The sequence below is a fragment of the Oncorhynchus nerka genome, linkage group LG3 (genome assembly GCF_034236695.1).
Source record: "Oncorhynchus nerka isolate Pitt River linkage group LG3, Oner_Uvic_2.0, whole genome shotgun sequence".
In the NCBI taxonomy this organism is placed as follows: domain Eukaryota; kingdom Metazoa; phylum Chordata; class Actinopteri; order Salmoniformes; family Salmonidae; genus Oncorhynchus; species Oncorhynchus nerka.
The window spans coordinates 82,834,368-82,850,376 of NC_088398.1; the positions used below are offsets into that span (position 1 = coordinate 82,834,368).

Genomic DNA, 16,009 nt, shown 5'->3' on the forward strand with positions numbered 1-16,009 from the left:
CAGAACGTCATCTTTCTAAGAGAGCCACAATACTAATATACCACCCCCCACCTCCCACCTCCTTCCTTCCCTCCCCCACATTCCTTCCTGCCCAACTTCCTCCTCCTTCCCTCTCCTCCTCCCCCTCTCCTTCCCTCCTCCCCCTACACCCCCACATGGTACACCCCCTCTCTGGCCAGACTCCACCCTGCTACTGGAAACTAGACCCTATGACAGCTGAGAGAGAGAGAGAGAGAGAGAGAGAGAGAGAGAGAGAGAGAGAGAGAGAGAGAGAGAGAGAGAGAGAGAGAGAGAGAGAGAGAGAGAGAGAGAGAGAGAGAGAGAGAGAGAGAGAGAGAGAGAGAGAGAGAGAGAGAGATATGAGAAGGAGTGGGGTGATAGAGGGAGTTGGAGGCTTGGGGTTATGGAGTGGGCGTTGTATGTCTACAAATAGCAGATCTCCTGTCCAACAGCCCCTCATTCAGTCATCAACCTCCAACAGCAGCCCAGTTCCTCCAGCCAGACCCTCGGACAACGTCCACCATGAGCAAGTCCTTCTCCTCCCAGTCCGCCCAGTCAGCCTCTTCCTACCGCCGGACCTTCGGATCTGGTATTGGATCCACCCCAGGCATGTCCTCCATGTTCTCCCACGGTGGACGCGGCTCCTCCGGCTCCTCCGGCTCGGCCCACATGTCCTCCAGAGTCTACGAGATGACCAAAAGCTCCGCCCGCCCCAGCTACTCCTCCGGTAGCATTCGTTCCTCTTCCGGCGGCGCGATGCGCTCATATGCCGGGATGGGCGAGAAGCTGGACTTCAGCTTGGCCGACGCCACGAACCGCGACTTCCTGGACACCAGGACCAATGAGAAGGCAGAGCTGCAGCACCTGAACGACCGGTTCGCCAGCTACATCGAGAAGGTCCGTTTCCTGGAGCAGCAGAACGCTACTCTGGTGGTGGAGATCGAGAGGCTGAGGGGTCACGAGCCGACCCGCGTGGCCGAGATGTACGAGGAGGAGATGAGAGAGCTGAGGCGTCAGGTGGACGGCATGTCCAATGACAGAGCCCGCATGGAGGTGGAGAGAGACAACCTGGCAGACGACCTGCAGAAACTCAAACTCAGGTGAGAGGTTAGGAGTCAGGGGTCAGGCGGACTGCATGTCCAATGACAGAGCCCGCATGGAAGTGGAGAGAGACAACCTGGCAGACGACCTGCAGAAACTCAAACTCAGGTGAGAGGTTAGGAGTCAGGGGTCAGGCGGACTGCATGAGAGGCCAGAGGTTATACACCACGCCAGCACACACTGAAGACGAGAAGCTCGTCCTATTCAGGAGCCACTGTTGGAGGACAATGGAAGTAGATTTGACTCAAACCGCATGAAGTAGAAGTCTGTAAAAACACAAAGAGAATCGCTGAAACTACCTCTGTAATAGACTCTTTAAAGTTATTAGCTTGGGAGTTTTGGACTGTCCGATTATGGGCCCCTAAGAAATAAATACTGGACGTCTGTTGTTTATAAGGTTTATAGGTTTATAAGTCACCTGGCTATAAGTCACCTGGCTAAAGTCACCTGGCTATAAGTCACTTGTTTTATCTCATGGTAACATATTTTAACAGACCACGCTGACATACCTTTCGGCTTGTGCCTCCAACAAGTGCGTGTGTTTTCTATACGCGTTCCACAGCCCGTAGGGAGACATCCCATTTTGTGGTGATACATTTTAGTCAATGCAACGGTTTGCAGAGCTAAATAGAATAGATGTTTATAAATAAATAGATGTTTTCTATTTAAAGCTATTGGATCAGCAGTGTGAAATCGGCTCTGGCGTTTTTTTTTGTATTGGATTGTCTCTCCGTTACTGCAACAGCTGGTAGGGTCTATCTCCTTCAAGGCCTCTGTGTGTGTGGGGGGTGCATGAAAGGATGCCGTGAAGGAGGGGAATGAGGGGGAACAAGGGGGGATGAGGGAGAGGCAAAATACTGTGGAAGTGGAAGGAAAGGTTGAGAAGGTTGGGGTTGGAATGCGCAGCTGCTGTGTAACACTGACCTCAGATCAGCTCGGGGTTGGTAGTCATAAAGAGTCCCAGAATAGGAATTCTGATTAGATCAGGTCTGTTCTGTACCCTGGTTTACCAGACCTGGTAGAGACTGATCTTAGATCAGGTATTAGAACACACTCTGTAATTCTGTTCCACAAAATCCCCCTTGGCTGGGTCTGAAGGGGTATTATCGCCGATGGTAAAATCAGACCCATTGCACTTGTAGCCGTCAATCGTTTCCTCTGTGATACTGCATACAAATAGCTTGGACTGCCAACCATTACACACACTAGACAAGACTCTATTCCTGTAGTCAGAGAGAGAGACTGTGGAAGGGTCCAGACTCTATTCCTGTAGTCAGAGAGAGAGACTGTGGAAGGGTCCAGACTCTATTCCTGTAGTCAGAGAGAGAGAGACTGTGGAAGGGTCCAGACTCTATTCCTGTAGTCAGAGAGAGAGAGACTGTGGAAGGGTCCAGACTTTATTCCTGTAGTCACAGAGAGAGAGACTGTGGAAGGGTCCATACTCTATTCCTGTAGTCAGAGAGAGAGATTGTGGAAGGGTACAGACTCTATTCCTGTAGTCAGAGAGAGACTAAGGGTCCAGACTCTATTCCTGTAGTCACAGAGAGAGACCGTGGAAGGGTACAGACTCTATTCCTGTAGTCACAGAGAGAGAGAGACTATGGAAGGGTCCAGACTCTATTCCTGTAGTCACAGAGAGAGACTGTGCTTTAAAGATGAAGTAACAACTGCACATCATTAACTCTCCACTGAGAGTCTTTGTCTGTTTCTTTATCTGCTTTCAAAATATAATTCCTTCCCAGCCTATATCTGCTGTGGAGTGTGAACAGTATAAAGTCTGCTGTTCCATCAGTGTAAAGTCTGCTGTTCCATCAGTGTAAAGTCTGCTGTTCCATCAGTGTAAAGTCTGCTGTTCCATCAGTGTAAAGTCTGCTGTTCCATCAGTGTAAAGTCTGCTGTTCCATCAGTGTAAAGTCTGCTGTTCCATCAATGTAAAGTCTGCTGTTCCATCAGTATAAAGTCTGCTGTTCCAACAGTGTAAAGTCTGCTGTTCCATCAGTATAAAGTCTGCTGTTCCATCAGAGTAAAGTCTGCTGTTCCATCAGTGTAAAGTCTGCTGTTCCATCAGTATAAAGTCTGCTGTTCCAACAGTGTTCCATCAGTATAAAGTCTGCTGTTCCAACAGTGTAAAGTCTGCTGTTCCATCAGTATAAAGTCTGCTGTTCCAACAGTATAAAGTGTGCTGTTCCATCAGTGTAAAGTCTGCTGTTCCATCAGTGTAAAGTCTGCTGTTCCATCAGTGTAAAGTCTGCTGTTCCAACAGTATAAAGTGTGCTGTTCCATCAGTGTAAAGTCTGCTGTTCCATCAGTATAAAGTCTGCTGTTCCAACAGTATAAAGTGTGCTGTTCCATCAGTGTAAAGTGTGCTGTTCCATCAGTGTAAAGTCTGCTGTTCCATCAGTATAAAGTCTGCTGTTCCATCAGTGTAAAGTCTGCTGTTCCAACAGTGTAAAGTCTGCTGTTCCAACACTGTTCCATCAGTGTAAAGTCTGCTGTTCCATCAGTATAAAGTCTGCTGTTCCAACACTGTTCCATCAGTGTAAAGTCTGTTGTTCCAACAGTATAAAGTCTGCTGTTCCAACAGTGTAAAGTCTGCTGTTCCATCAGTATAAAGTCTGCTGTTCCAACACTGTTCCATCAGTGTAAAGTCTGCTGTTCCATCAGTGTAAAGTCTGCTGTTCCATCAGTATAAAGTCTGCTGTTCCATCAGTATAAAGTCTGCTGTTCCATCAGTATAAAGTCTGCTGTTCCATCAGTATAAAGTCTGCTGTTCCATCAGTGTAAAGTCTGCTGTTCCATCAGTATAAAGTCTGCTGTTCCAACAGTGTAAAGTCTGCTGTTCCATCAGTATAAAGTCTGCTGTTCCAACAGTGTTCCATCAGTATAAAGTCTGCTGTTCCAACAGTGTAAAGTCTGCTGTTCCATCAGTATAAAGGCTGCTGTTCCAACACTGTTCCATCAGTATAAAGTCTGCTGTTCCATCAGTATAAAGTCTGCTGTTCCAACAGTGTAAAGTCTGCTGGTCCATCAGTATAAAGTCTGCTGTTCCATCAGTATAAAGTCTGCTGTTCCATCAGTATAAAGTATGCTGTTCCATCAGTATAAAGTCTGCTGTTCCATCAGTGTAAAGTCTGCTGTTCCATCAGTATAAAGTCTGCTGTTCCAACAGTGTAAAGTCTGCTGTTCCATCAGTATAAAGTCTGCTGTTCCAACAGTGTTCCATCAGTATAAAGTCTGCTGTTCCAACAGTGTAAAGTCTGCTGTTCCATCAGTATAAAGTCTGCTGTTCCAACAGTGTTCCATCAGTATAAAGGCTGCTGTTCCAACACTGTTCCATCAGTATAAAGTCTGCTGTTCCATCAGTATAAAGTCTGCTGTTCCAACAGTGTAAAGTCTGCTGTTCCATCAGTATAAAGTCTGCTGTTCCATCAGTATAAAGTCTGCTGTTCCATCAGTATAAAGTCTGCTGTTCCAACACTGTTCCAACAGTGTAAAGTCTGCTGTTCCATCAGTATAAAGTCTGCTGTTCCATCAGTGTAAAGTCTGCTGTTCCATCAGTATAAAGTCTGCTGTTCCATCAGTGTAAAGTCTGCTGTTCCATCAGTATAAAGTCTGCTCTTCCATCAGTATAAAGTCTGCTGTTCCATCAGTGTAAAGTCTGCTGTTCCAACAGTATAAAGTCTGCTGTTCCAACAGTATAAAGTCTGCTGTTCCAACACTGTTCCATCAGTGTAAAGTCTGCTCTTCCATCAGTATAAAGTCTGCTGTTCCATCAGTGTAAAGTCTGCTGCTCCATCAGTGTAAAGTCTGCTGTTCCATCAGTGTAAAGTCTGCTGTTCCATCAGTATAAAGTCTGCTGTTCCAACAGTGTAAAGTCTGCTGTTCCATCAGTATAAAGTCTGCTGTTCCATCAGTGTTCCATCAGTATAAAGTCTGCTGTTCCATCAGTGTAAAGTCTGCTGTTCCATCAGTGTTCCATCAGTATAAAGTCTGCTGTTCCAACAGTATAAAGTCTGCTGTTCCAACAGTGTTCCATCAGTATAAAGTCTGCTGTTCCATCAGTATAAAGTCTGCTGTTCCATCAGTGTTCCATCAGTATAAAGTCTGCTGTTCCATCACTATAAAGTCTGCTGTTCCATCAGTGTTCCATCAGTATAAAGTCTGCTGTTCCAACAGTGTAAAGTCTGCTGATCCATCAGTGTAAAGTCTGCTGTTCCATCAGTATAAAGTCTGCTGTTCCATCAGTGTAAAGTCTGCTGTTCCAAAAGTATAAAGTCTGCTGTTCCATCAGTGTAAAGTCTGATGTTCCAACAGTATAAAGTCTGCTGTTCCATCAGTGTAAAGTCTGCTGTTCCATCAGTATAAAGTCTGCTGTTCCTTCAGTGTAAAGTCTGCTGTTCCAACAGTATAAAGTCTGCCGTTCCATCAGTATAAAGTCTGCTGTTCCAACAGTGTAAAGTCTGCTGTTCCATCAGTATAAAGTCTTCTGTTCCATCAGTATAAAGTCTGCTGTTCCATCAGTATAAAGTCTGCTGTTCCATCAGTGTAAAGTCTGCTGTTCCATCAGTGTAAAGTCTGCTGTTCCATCAGTATAAAGTCTGCTGTTCCAACAGTGTAAAGTCTGCTGTTCCATCAGTGTAAAGTCTGCTGTTCCATCAGTGTAAAGTCTGCTGTTCCATCAGTATAAAGTCTGCTGTTCCATCAGTATAAAGTCTGCTGTTCCATCAGTGTAAAGTCTGCTGTTCCATCAGTATAAAGTCTGCTGTTCCATCAGTATAAAGTCTGCTGTTCCATCAGTGTAAAGTCTGCTGTTCCATCAGTATAAAGTCTGCTGTTCCATCAGTGTTCCATCAGTATAAAGTCTGCTGTTCCATCAGTGTAAAGTCTGCTGTTCCATCAGTGTTCCATCAGTATAAAGTCTGCTGTTCCAACAGTATAAAGTCTGCTGTTCCATCAATATAAAGTCTGCTGTTCCATCAGTGTTCCATCAGTATAAAGTCTGCTGTTCCATCAGTGTAAAGTCTGCTGTTCCATCAGTATAACGTCTGCTGTTCCAACAGTATAAAGTCTGCTGTTCCAACAGTGTAAAGTCTGCTGTTCCATCAGTATGAAGTCTGCTGTTCCATCAGTGTAAAGTCTGCTGTTCCAAAAGTATAAAGTCTGCCCATCCATCAGTGTAAAGTCTGCTGTTCCAACACTGTTCCATCAGTATAAAGTCTGCTGTTCCATCAGTATAAAGTCTGCTGTTCCATCAGTATAAAGTCTGCTGTTCCATCAGTGTAAAGTCTGCTGTTCCATCAGTGTAAAGTCTGCTGTTCCATCAGTGTAAAGTCTGCTGTTCCATCAGTGTAAAGTCTGCTGTTCCATCAGTGTAAAGTCTGCTGTTCCAACAGTATAAAGTCTGCTGTTCCATCAGTGTAAAGTCTGCTGTTCCATCAGTATAAAGTCTGCTGTTCCTTCAGTGTAAAGTCTGCTGTTCCAACAGTATAAAGTCTGCTGTTCCATCAGTATAAAGTCTGCTGTTCCAACAGTGTAAAGTCTGCTGTTCCATCAGTATAAAGTCTGCTGTTCCATCAGTATAAAGTCTGCTGTTCCATCAGTATAAAGTCTGCTGTTCCATCAGTGTAAAGTCTGCTGTTCCATCAGTGTAAAGTCTGCTGTTCCATCAGTATAAAGTCTGCTGTTCCAACAGTGTAAAGTCTGCTGTTCCATCAGTATAAAGTCTGCTGTTCCTTCAGTGTAAAGTCTGCTGTTCCAACAGTATAAAGTCTGCTGTTCCATCAGTATAAAGTCTGCTGTTCCAACAGTGTAAAGTCTGCTGTTCCATCAGTATAAAGTCTGCTGTTCCATCAGTATAAAGTCTGCTGTTCCATCAGTGTAAAGTCTGCTGTTCCATCAGTATAAAGTCTGCTGTTCCATCAGTGTAAAGTCTGCTGTTCCATCAGTGTAAAGTCTGCTGTTCCATCAGTATAAAGTCTGCTGTTCCATCAGTGTAAAGTCTGCTGTTCCATCAGTGTAAAGTCTGCTGTTCCATCAGTATAAAGTCTGCTGTTCCATCAGTATAAAGTCTGCTGTTCCATCAGTGTAAAGTCTGCTGTTCCATCGGTATAAAGTCTGATGTTCCATCAGTATAAAGTCTGCTGTTCCATCAGTGTAAAGTCTGCTGTTCCATCAGTATAAAGTCTGCTGTTCCATCAGTATAAAGTCTGCTGTTCCATCAGTGTAAAGTCTGCTGTTCCATCAGTATAAAGTCTGCTGTTCCATCAGTGTTCCATCAGTATAAAGTCTGCTGTTCCATCATGGTAAAGTCTGCTGTTCCATCAGTGTTCCATCAGTATAAAGTCTGCTGTTCCAACAGTATAAAGTCTGCTGTTCCATCAATATAAAGTCTGCTGTTCCATCAGTGTTCCATCAGTATAAAGTCTGCTGTTCCATCAGTGTAAAGTCTGCCTATTCCATCCGTGTTCCATCAGTATAAAGTCTGCTGTTCCAACAGTATAAAGTCTGCTGTTCCAACAGTGTAAAGTCTGCTGTTCCATCAGTATGAAGTCTGCTGTTCCATCAGTGTAAAGTCTGCTGTTCCAAAAGTATAAAGTCTGCTGTTCCATCAGTGTAAAGTCTGCTGTTCCAACACTGTTCCATCAGTATAAAGTCTGCTGTTCCATCAGTATAAAGTCTGCTGTTCCATCAGTATAAAGTCTGCTGTTCCATCAGTGTTCCATCAGTATAAAGTCTGCTGTTCCAACAGTATAAAGTCTGCTGTTCCATCAATATAAAGTCTGCTGTTCCATCAGTGTTCCATCAGTATAAAGTCTGCTGTTCCATCAGTGTAAAGTCTGCTGTTCCATCAGTGTTCCATCAGTATAAAGTCTGCTGTTCCAACAGTATAAAGTCTGCTGTTCCAACAGTGTAAAGTCTGCTGTTCCATCAGTATGAAGTCTGCTGTTCCATCAGTGTAAAGTCTGCTGTTCCAAAAGTATAAAGTCTGCTGTTCCATCAGTGTAAAGTCTGCTGTTCCAACACTGTTCCATCAGTATAAAGTCTGCTGTTCCATCAGTATAAAGTATGCTGTTCCATCAGTATAAAGTCTGCTGTTCCATCAGTGTAAAGTCTGCTGTTCCATCAGTGTAAAGTCTGCTGTTCCATCAGTGTAAAGTCTGTTGTTCCATCAGTGTAAAGTCTGCTGTTCCATCAGTGTAAAGTCTGCTGTTCCAACAGTATAAAGTCTGCTGTTCCATCAGTGTAAAGTCTGCTGTTCCATCAGTATAAAGTCTGCTGTTCCTTCAGTGTAAAGTCTGCTGTTCCAACAGTATAAAGTCTGCTGTTCCATCAGTATAAAGTCTGCTGTTCCAACAGTGTAAAGTCTGCTGTTCCATCAGTATAAAGTCTGCTGTTCCATCAGTATAAAGTCTGCTGTTCCATCAGTATAAAGTCTGCTGTTCCATCAGTGTAAAGTCTGCTGTTCCATCAGTGTAAAGTCTGCTGTTCCATCAGTATAAAGTCTGCTGTTCCAACAGTGTAAAGTCTGCTGTTCCATCAGTATAAAGTCTGCTGTTCCAACAGTGTAAAGTCTGCTGTTCCATCAGTATAAAGTCTGCTGTTCCATCAGTATAAAGTCTGCTGTTCCATCAGTGTAAAGTCTGCTGTTCCATCAGTATAAAGTCTGCTGTTCCATCAGTGTAAAGTCTGCTGTTCCATCAGTGTAAAGTCTGCTGTTCCATCAGTATAAAGTCTGCTGTTCCATCAGTGTAAAGTCTGCTGTTCCATCAGTGTAAAGTCTGCTGTTCCATCAGTATAAAGTCTGCTGTTCCATCAGTATAAAGTCTGCTGTTCCATCAGTGTAAAGTCTGCTGTTCCATCGGTATAAAGTCTGATGTTCCATCAGTATAAAGTCTGCTGTTCCATCAGTGTAAAGTCTGCTGTTCCATCAGTATAAAGTCTGCTGTTCCATCAGTATAAAGTCTGCTGTTCCATCAGTGTAAAGTCTGCTGTTCCATCAGTGTTCCATCAGTATAAAGTCTGCTGTTCCATCAGTGTAAAGTCTGCTGTTCCATCAATGTTCCATCAGTATAAAGTCTGCTGTTCCAACAGTATAAAGTCTGCTGTTCCATCAATATAAAGTCTGCTGTTCCATCAGTGTTCCATCAGTATAAAGTCTGCTGTTCCATCAGTGTAAAGTCTGCTGTTCCATCCGTGTTCCATCAGTATAAAGTCTGCTGTTCCAACAGTATAAATTCTGCTGTTCCAACAGTGTAAAGTCTGCTGTTCCATCAGTATGAAGTCTGCTGTTCCATCAGTGTAAAGTCTGCTGTTCCAAAAGTATAAAGTCTGCTGTTCCATCAGTGTAAAGTCTGCTGTTCCAACACTGTTCCATCAGTATAAAGTCTGCTGTTCCATCAGTATAAAGTCTGCTGTTCCATCAGTATAAAGTCTGCTGTTCCATCAGTGTAAAGTCTGCTGTTCCATCAGTGTAAAGTCTGCTGTTCCATCAGTGTAAAGTCTGCTGTTCCAACAGTGTAAAGTCTGCTGTTCCATCAGTGTAAAGTCTGCTGTTTCAACAGTATAAAGTCTGCTGTTCCATCAGTGTAAAGTCTGCTGTTCCATCAGTATAAAGTATGCTGTTCCATCAGTGTAAAGTCTGCTGTTCCAAAAGTATAAAGTCTGCTGTTCCATCAGTATAAAGTCTGTTGCTCCAACAGTATAAAGTCTGCTGTTCCATCAGTATAAAGCCTGCTGTTCCAACAGTGTAAAGTCTGCTGTTCCATCAGTGTAAAGTCTGCTGTTCCATCAGTGTAAAGTCTGCTGTTCCATCAGTGTAAAGTCTGCTGTTCCAACAGTATAAAGTCTGCTGTTCCATCAGTGTAAAGTCTGCTGTTCCATCAGTATAAAGTCTGCTGTTCCATCAGTATAAATTGTGCTGTTCCATCAGTGTAAAGTCTGCTGTTCCAACACTGTTCCATCAGTATAAAGTCTGCTGTTCCATCAGTATAAAGTCTGCTGTTCCATCAGTATAAAGTCTGCTGTTCCATCAGTATAAAGTCTGCTGTTCCATCAGTGTAAAGTCTGCTGTTCCATCAGTGTAAAGTCTGCTGTTCCATCAGTGTAAAGTCTGCTGTTCCATCAGTGTAAAGTCTGCTGTTCCAACAGTGTAAAGTCTGCTGTTCCATCAGTGTAAAGTCTGCCGTTTCAACAGTATAAAGTCTGCTGTTCCATCAGTGTAAAGTCTGCTGTTCCATCAGTATAAAGTATGCTGTTCCATCAGTGTAAAGTCTGCTGTTCCAAAAGTATAAAGTCTGCTGTTCCATCAGTATAAAGTCTGTTGCTCCAACAGTATAAAGTCTGCTGTTCCATCAGTATAAAGCCTGCTGTTCCAACAGTGTAAAGTCTGCTGTTCCATCAGTGTAAAGTCTGCTGTTCCATCAGTGTAAAGTCTGCTGTTCCATCAGTGTAAAGTCTGCTGTTCCAACAGTATAAAGTCTGCTGTTCCATCAGTGTAAAGTCTGCTGTTCCATCAGTATAAAGTCTGCTGTTCCATCAGTATAAAGTGTGCTGTTCCATCAGTATAAAGTCTGCTGTTCCTTCAGTGTAAAGTCTGCTGTTCCAACAGTATAAAGTCTGCTGTTCCATCAGTATAAAGTCTGCTGTTCCATCAGTATAAAGTCTGCTGTTCCATCAGTATAAAGTCTGCTGTTCCATCAGTATAAAGTCTGCTGTTCCATCAGTGTAAAGTCTGCTGTTCCATCAGTGTAAAGTCTGCTGTTCCATCAGTGTAAAGTCTGCTGTTCCAACAGTATAAAGTCTGCTGTTCCATCAGTATAAAGTCTGCTGTTCCATCAGTATTAAGTCTGCTGTTCCAACAGTGTAAAGTCTGCTGTTCCATCAGTGTAAAGTCTGCTGTTCCATCAGTATAAAGTCTGCTGTTCCATCAGTATAAAGTCTGCTGTTCCATCAGTGTTCCATCAGTATAAAGTCTGCTGTTCCATCAGTGTAAAGTCTGCTGTTCCATCAGTGTTCCATCAGTATAAAGTCTGCTGTTCCAACAGTATAAAGTGTGCTGTTCCATCAGTATAAAGTCTGCTGTTCCATCAGTGTTCCATCAGTATAAAGTCTGCTGTTCCAACAGTATAAAGTCTGCTGTTCCATCAATATAAAGTCTGCTGTTCCATCAGTGTTCCATCAGTATAAAGTCTGCTGTTCCATCACTGTAAAGTCTGCTGTTCCATCAGTGTTCCATCAGTATAAAGTCTGCTGTTCCAACAGTATAAAGTCTGCTGTTCCAACAGTGTAAAGTCTGCTGTTCCATCAGTATAAAGTCTGCTGTTCCATCAGTGTAAAGTCTGCTGTTCCATCAGTGTAAAGTCTGCTGTTCCAAAAGTATAAAGTCTGCTGTTCCATCAGTATAAAGTCTGTTGTTCCAACAGTATAAAGCCTGCTGTTCCAACAGTGTAAAGTCTGCTGTTCCATCAGTGTAAAGTCTGCTGTTCCATCAGTGTAAAGTCTGCTGTTCCAACAGTATAAAGTCTGCTGTTCCATCAGTGTAAAGTCTGCTGTTCCATCAGTATAAAGTCTGCTGTTCCATCAGTATAAAGTCTGCTGTTCCATCAGTATAAAGTCTGCTGTTCCTTCAGTGTAAAGTATGCTGTTCCAACAGTATAAAGTCTGCTGTTCCATCAGTATAAAGTCTGCTGTTCCATGAGTGTAAAGTCTGCTGTTCCATCAGTATAAAGTCTGCTGTTCCATCAGTATAAAGTCTGCTGTTCCATCAGTATAAAGTCTGCTGTTCCATCAGTGTAAAGTCTGCTGTTCCAACAGTATAAAGTCTGCTGTTCCATCAGTATAAAGTCTGCTGTTCCATCAGTATTAAGTCTGCTGTTCCAACAGTGTAAAGTCTGCTGTTCCATCAGTATAAAGTCTGCTGTTCCATCAGTGTAAAGTCTGCTGTTCCATCAGTGTAAAGTCTGCTGTTCCATCAGTATAAAGTCTGCTGTTCCATCAGTATAAAGTCTGCTGTTCCATCAGTGTAAAGTCTGCTGTTCCATCAGTATAAAGTCTGCTGTTCCATCAGTATAAAGTCTGCTGTTCCATCAGTGTAAAGTCTGCTGTTCCATCAGTATAACGTCTGCTGTTCCATCAGTGTTCCATCAGTATAAAGTCTGCTGTTCCATCAGTGTAAAGTCTGCTGTTCCATCAGTGTTCCATCAGTATAAAGTCTGCTGTTCCAACAGTATAAAGTCTGCTGTTCCATCAATATAAAGTCTGCTGTTCCATCAGTGTTCCATCAGTATAAAGTCTGCTGTTCCATCACTGTAAAGTCTGCTGTTCCATCAGTGTTCCATCAGTATAAAGTCTGCTGTTCCAACAGTATAAAGTCTGCTGTTCCAACAGTGTAAAGTCTGCTGTTCCATCAGTATAAAGTCTGCTGTTCCATCAGTGTAAAGTCTGCTGTTCCATCAGTGTAAAGTCTGCTGTTCCAAAAGTATAAAGTCTGCTGTTCCATCAGTATAAAGTCTGTTGCTCCAACAGTATAAAGTCTGCTGTTCCATCAGTATAAAGCCTGCTGTTCCAACAGTGTAAAGTCTGCTGTTCCATCAGTGTAAAGTCTGCTGTTCCATCAGTGTAAAGTCTGCTGTTCCATCAGTGTAAAGTCTGCTGTTCCAACAGTATAAAGTCTGCTGTTCCATCAGTGTAAAGTCTGCTGTTCCATCAGTATAAAGTCTGCTGTTCCATCAGTATAAAGTGTGCTGTTCCATCAGTATAAAGTCTGCTGTTCCTTCAGTGTAAAGTCTGCTGTTCCAACAGTATAAAGTCTGCTGTTCCATCAGTATAAAGTCTGCTGTTCCATCAGTATAAAGTCTGCTGTTCCATCAGTATAAAGTCTGCTGTTCCATCAGTATAAAGTCTGCTGTTCCATCAGTGTAAAGTCTGCTGTTCCATCAGTGTAAAGTCTGCTGTTCCATCAGTGTAAAGTCTGCTGTTCCAACAGTATAAAGTCTGCTGTTCCATCAGTATAAAGTCTGCTGTTCCATCAGTATTAAGTCTGCTGTTCCAACAGTGTAAAGTCTGCTGTTCCATCAGTGTAAAGTCTGCTGTTCCATCAGTATAAAGTCTGCTGTTCCATCAGTATAAAGTCTGCTGTTCCATCAGTGTTCCATCAGTATAAAGTCTGCTGTTCCATCAGTGTAAAGTCTGCTGTTCCATCAGTGTTCCATCAGTATAAAGTCTGCTGTTCCAACAGTATAAAGTGTGCTGTTCCATCAGTATAAAGTCTGCTGTTCCATCAGTGTTCCATCAGTATAAAGTCTGCTGTTCCAACAGTATAAAGTCTGCTGTTCCATCAATATAAAGTCTGCTGTTCCATCAGTGTTCCATCAGTATAAAGTCTGCTGTTCCATCACTGTAAAGTCTGCTGTTCCATCAGTGTTCCATCAGTATAAAGTCTGCTGTTCCAACAGTATAAAGTCTGCTGTTCCAACAGTGTAAAGTCTGCTGTTCCATCAGTATAAAGTCTGCTGTTCCATCAGTGTAAAGTCTGCTGTTCCATCAGTGTAAAGTCTGCTGTTCCAAAAGTATAAAGTCTGCTGTTCCATCAGTATAAAGTCTGTTGTTCCAACAGTATAAAGTCTGCTGTTCCATCAGTATAAAGCCTGCTGTTCCAACAGTGTAAAGTCTGCTGTTCCATCAGTGTAAAGTCTGCTGTTCCATCAGTGTAAAGTCTGCTGTTCCAACAGTATAAAGTCTGCTGTTCCATCAGTGTAAAGTCTGCTGTTCCATCAGTATAAAGTCTGCTGTTCCATCAGTATAAAGTCTGCTGTTCCATCAGTATAAAGTCTGCTGTTCCTTCAGTGTAAAGTATGCTGTTCCAACAGTATAAAGTCTGCTGTTCCATCAGTATAAAGTCTGCTGTTCCATGAGTGTAAAGTCTGCTGTTCCATCAGTATAAAGTCTGCTGTTCCATCAGTATAAAGTCTGCTGTTCCATCAGTATAAAGTCTGCTGTTCCATCAGTGTAAAGTCTGCTGTTCCAACAGTATAAAGTCTGCTGTTCCATCAGTATAAAGTCTGCTGTTCCATCAGTATTAAGTCTGCTGTTCCAACAGTGTAAAGTCTGCTGTTCCATCAGTGTAAAGTCTGCTGTTCCATCAGTATAAAGTCTGCTGTTCCATCAGTATAAAGTCTGCTGTTCCATCAGTGTTCCATCAGTATAAAGTCTGCTGTTCCATCAGTGTAAAGTCTGCTGTTCCATCAGTGTTCCATCAGTATAAAGTCTGCTGTTCCAACAGTATAAAGTGTGCTGTTCCATCAGTGTAAAGTCTGCTGTTCCATCAGTGTAAAGTCTGCTGTTCCATCAGTATAAAGTCTGCTGTTCCATCAGTGTAAAGTATGCTGTTCCATCAGTATAAAGTCTGCTGTTCCATCAGTATAAAGTATGCTGTTCCATCAGTGTAAAGTCTGCTGTTCCAACAGTGTTCCATCAGTGTAAAGTCTGCTGTTCCAACAGTATAAAGTGTGCTGTTCCATCAGTGTAAAGTCTGCTGTTCCATCAGTGTAAAGTCTGCTGTTCCATCAGTATAAAGTCTGCTGTTCCATCAGTGTAAAGTCTGCTGTTCCATCAGTGTAAAGTCTGCTGTTCCATCAGTATAAAGTCTGCTGTTCCATCAGTGTAAAGTCTGCTGTTCCATCAGTGTAAAGTCTGCTGTTCCATCAGTATAAAGTCTGCTGTTCCATCAGTATAAAGTCTGCTGTTCCATCAGTGTAAAGTCTGCTGTTCCATCAGTATAAAGTCTGCTGTTCCATCAGTATAAAGACTGCTGTTCCATCAGTGTAAAGTCTGCTGTTCCATCAGTATAAAGTCTGCTGTTCCATCAGTGTTCCATCAGTATAAAGTCTGCTGTTCCATCAGTGTAAAGTCTGCTGTTCCATCAGTGTTCCATCAGTATAAAGTCTGCTGTTCCAACAGTATAAAGTCTGCTGTTCCATCAATATAAAGTCTGCTGTTCCATCAGTGTTCCATCAGTATAAAGTCTGCTGTTCCAACAGTATAAAGTCTGCTGTTCCAACAGTGTAAAGTCTGCTGTTCCATCAGTGTAAAGTCTGCTGTTCCAAAAGTATAAAGTCTGCTGTTCCATCAGTATAAAGTCTGTTGTTCCAACAGTATAAAGTCTGCTGTTCCATCAGTATAAAGCCTGCTGTTCCAACAGTGTAAAGTCTGCTGTTCCATCAGTGTAAAGTCTGCTGTTCCATCAGTGTAAAGTCTGCTGTTCCATCAGTGTAAAGTCTGCTGTTCCAACAGTATAAAGTCTGCTGTTCCATCAGTGTAAAGTCTGCTGTTCCATCAGTATAAAGTCTGCTGTTCCATCAGTATAAAGTCTGCTGTTCCATCAGTATAAAGTCTGCTGTTCCTTCAGTGTAAAGTCTGCTGTTCCAACAGTATAAAGTCTGCTGTTCCATCAGTATAAAGTCTGCTGTTCCAAGAGTGTAAAGTCTGCTGTTCCATCAGTATAAAGTCTGCTGTTCCATCAGTATAAAGTCTACTGTTCCATCAGTATAAAGTCTGCTGTTCCATCAGTGTAAAGTCTGCTGTTCCATCAGTGTAAAGTCTGCTGTTCCATCAGTATAAAGTCTGCTGTTCCATCAGTGTAAAGTCTGCTGTTCCATCAGTGTAAAGTCTGCTGTTCCATCAGTATAAAGTCTGCTGTTCCATCAGTATAAAGTCTGCTGTTCCATCAGTGTAAAGTCTGCTGTTCCATCAGTATAAAGTCTGCTGTTCCATCAGTATAAAGTCTGCTGTTCCATCAGTGTAAAGTCTGCTGTTCCATCAGTATAAAGTCTGCTGTTCCATCAGTGTTCCATCAGTATAAAGTCTGCTGTTCCATCAGTGTAAAGTCTGCTGTTCCATCAGTGTTCCATCA

The 16,009-nt window shown here is 42.7% G+C and overlaps 1 protein-coding gene across 2 annotated transcripts in view; it reads left to right on the plus strand.

Annotated features, from left to right (window-relative positions):
* Positions 1–440: 440 nt before the first annotated feature.
* LOC115115867 (desmin-like) overlaps positions 441–16,009 on the plus strand; it is a 59,855-nt gene continuing 44,286 nt past the window's right edge. Inside the window, exon 1 of one of the 2 annotated variants that reach the window (XM_065016165.1) lies at positions 441–1,100. In XM_065016165.1, coding sequence (XP_064872237.1) covers positions 523–1,100 — 578 coding nt within the window. In that variant the 5' untranslated portion in view covers positions 441–522. The remainder of the gene's footprint in view (positions 1,101–16,009) is intronic. The other variant, XM_065016163.1, reaches the window with a different exon arrangement.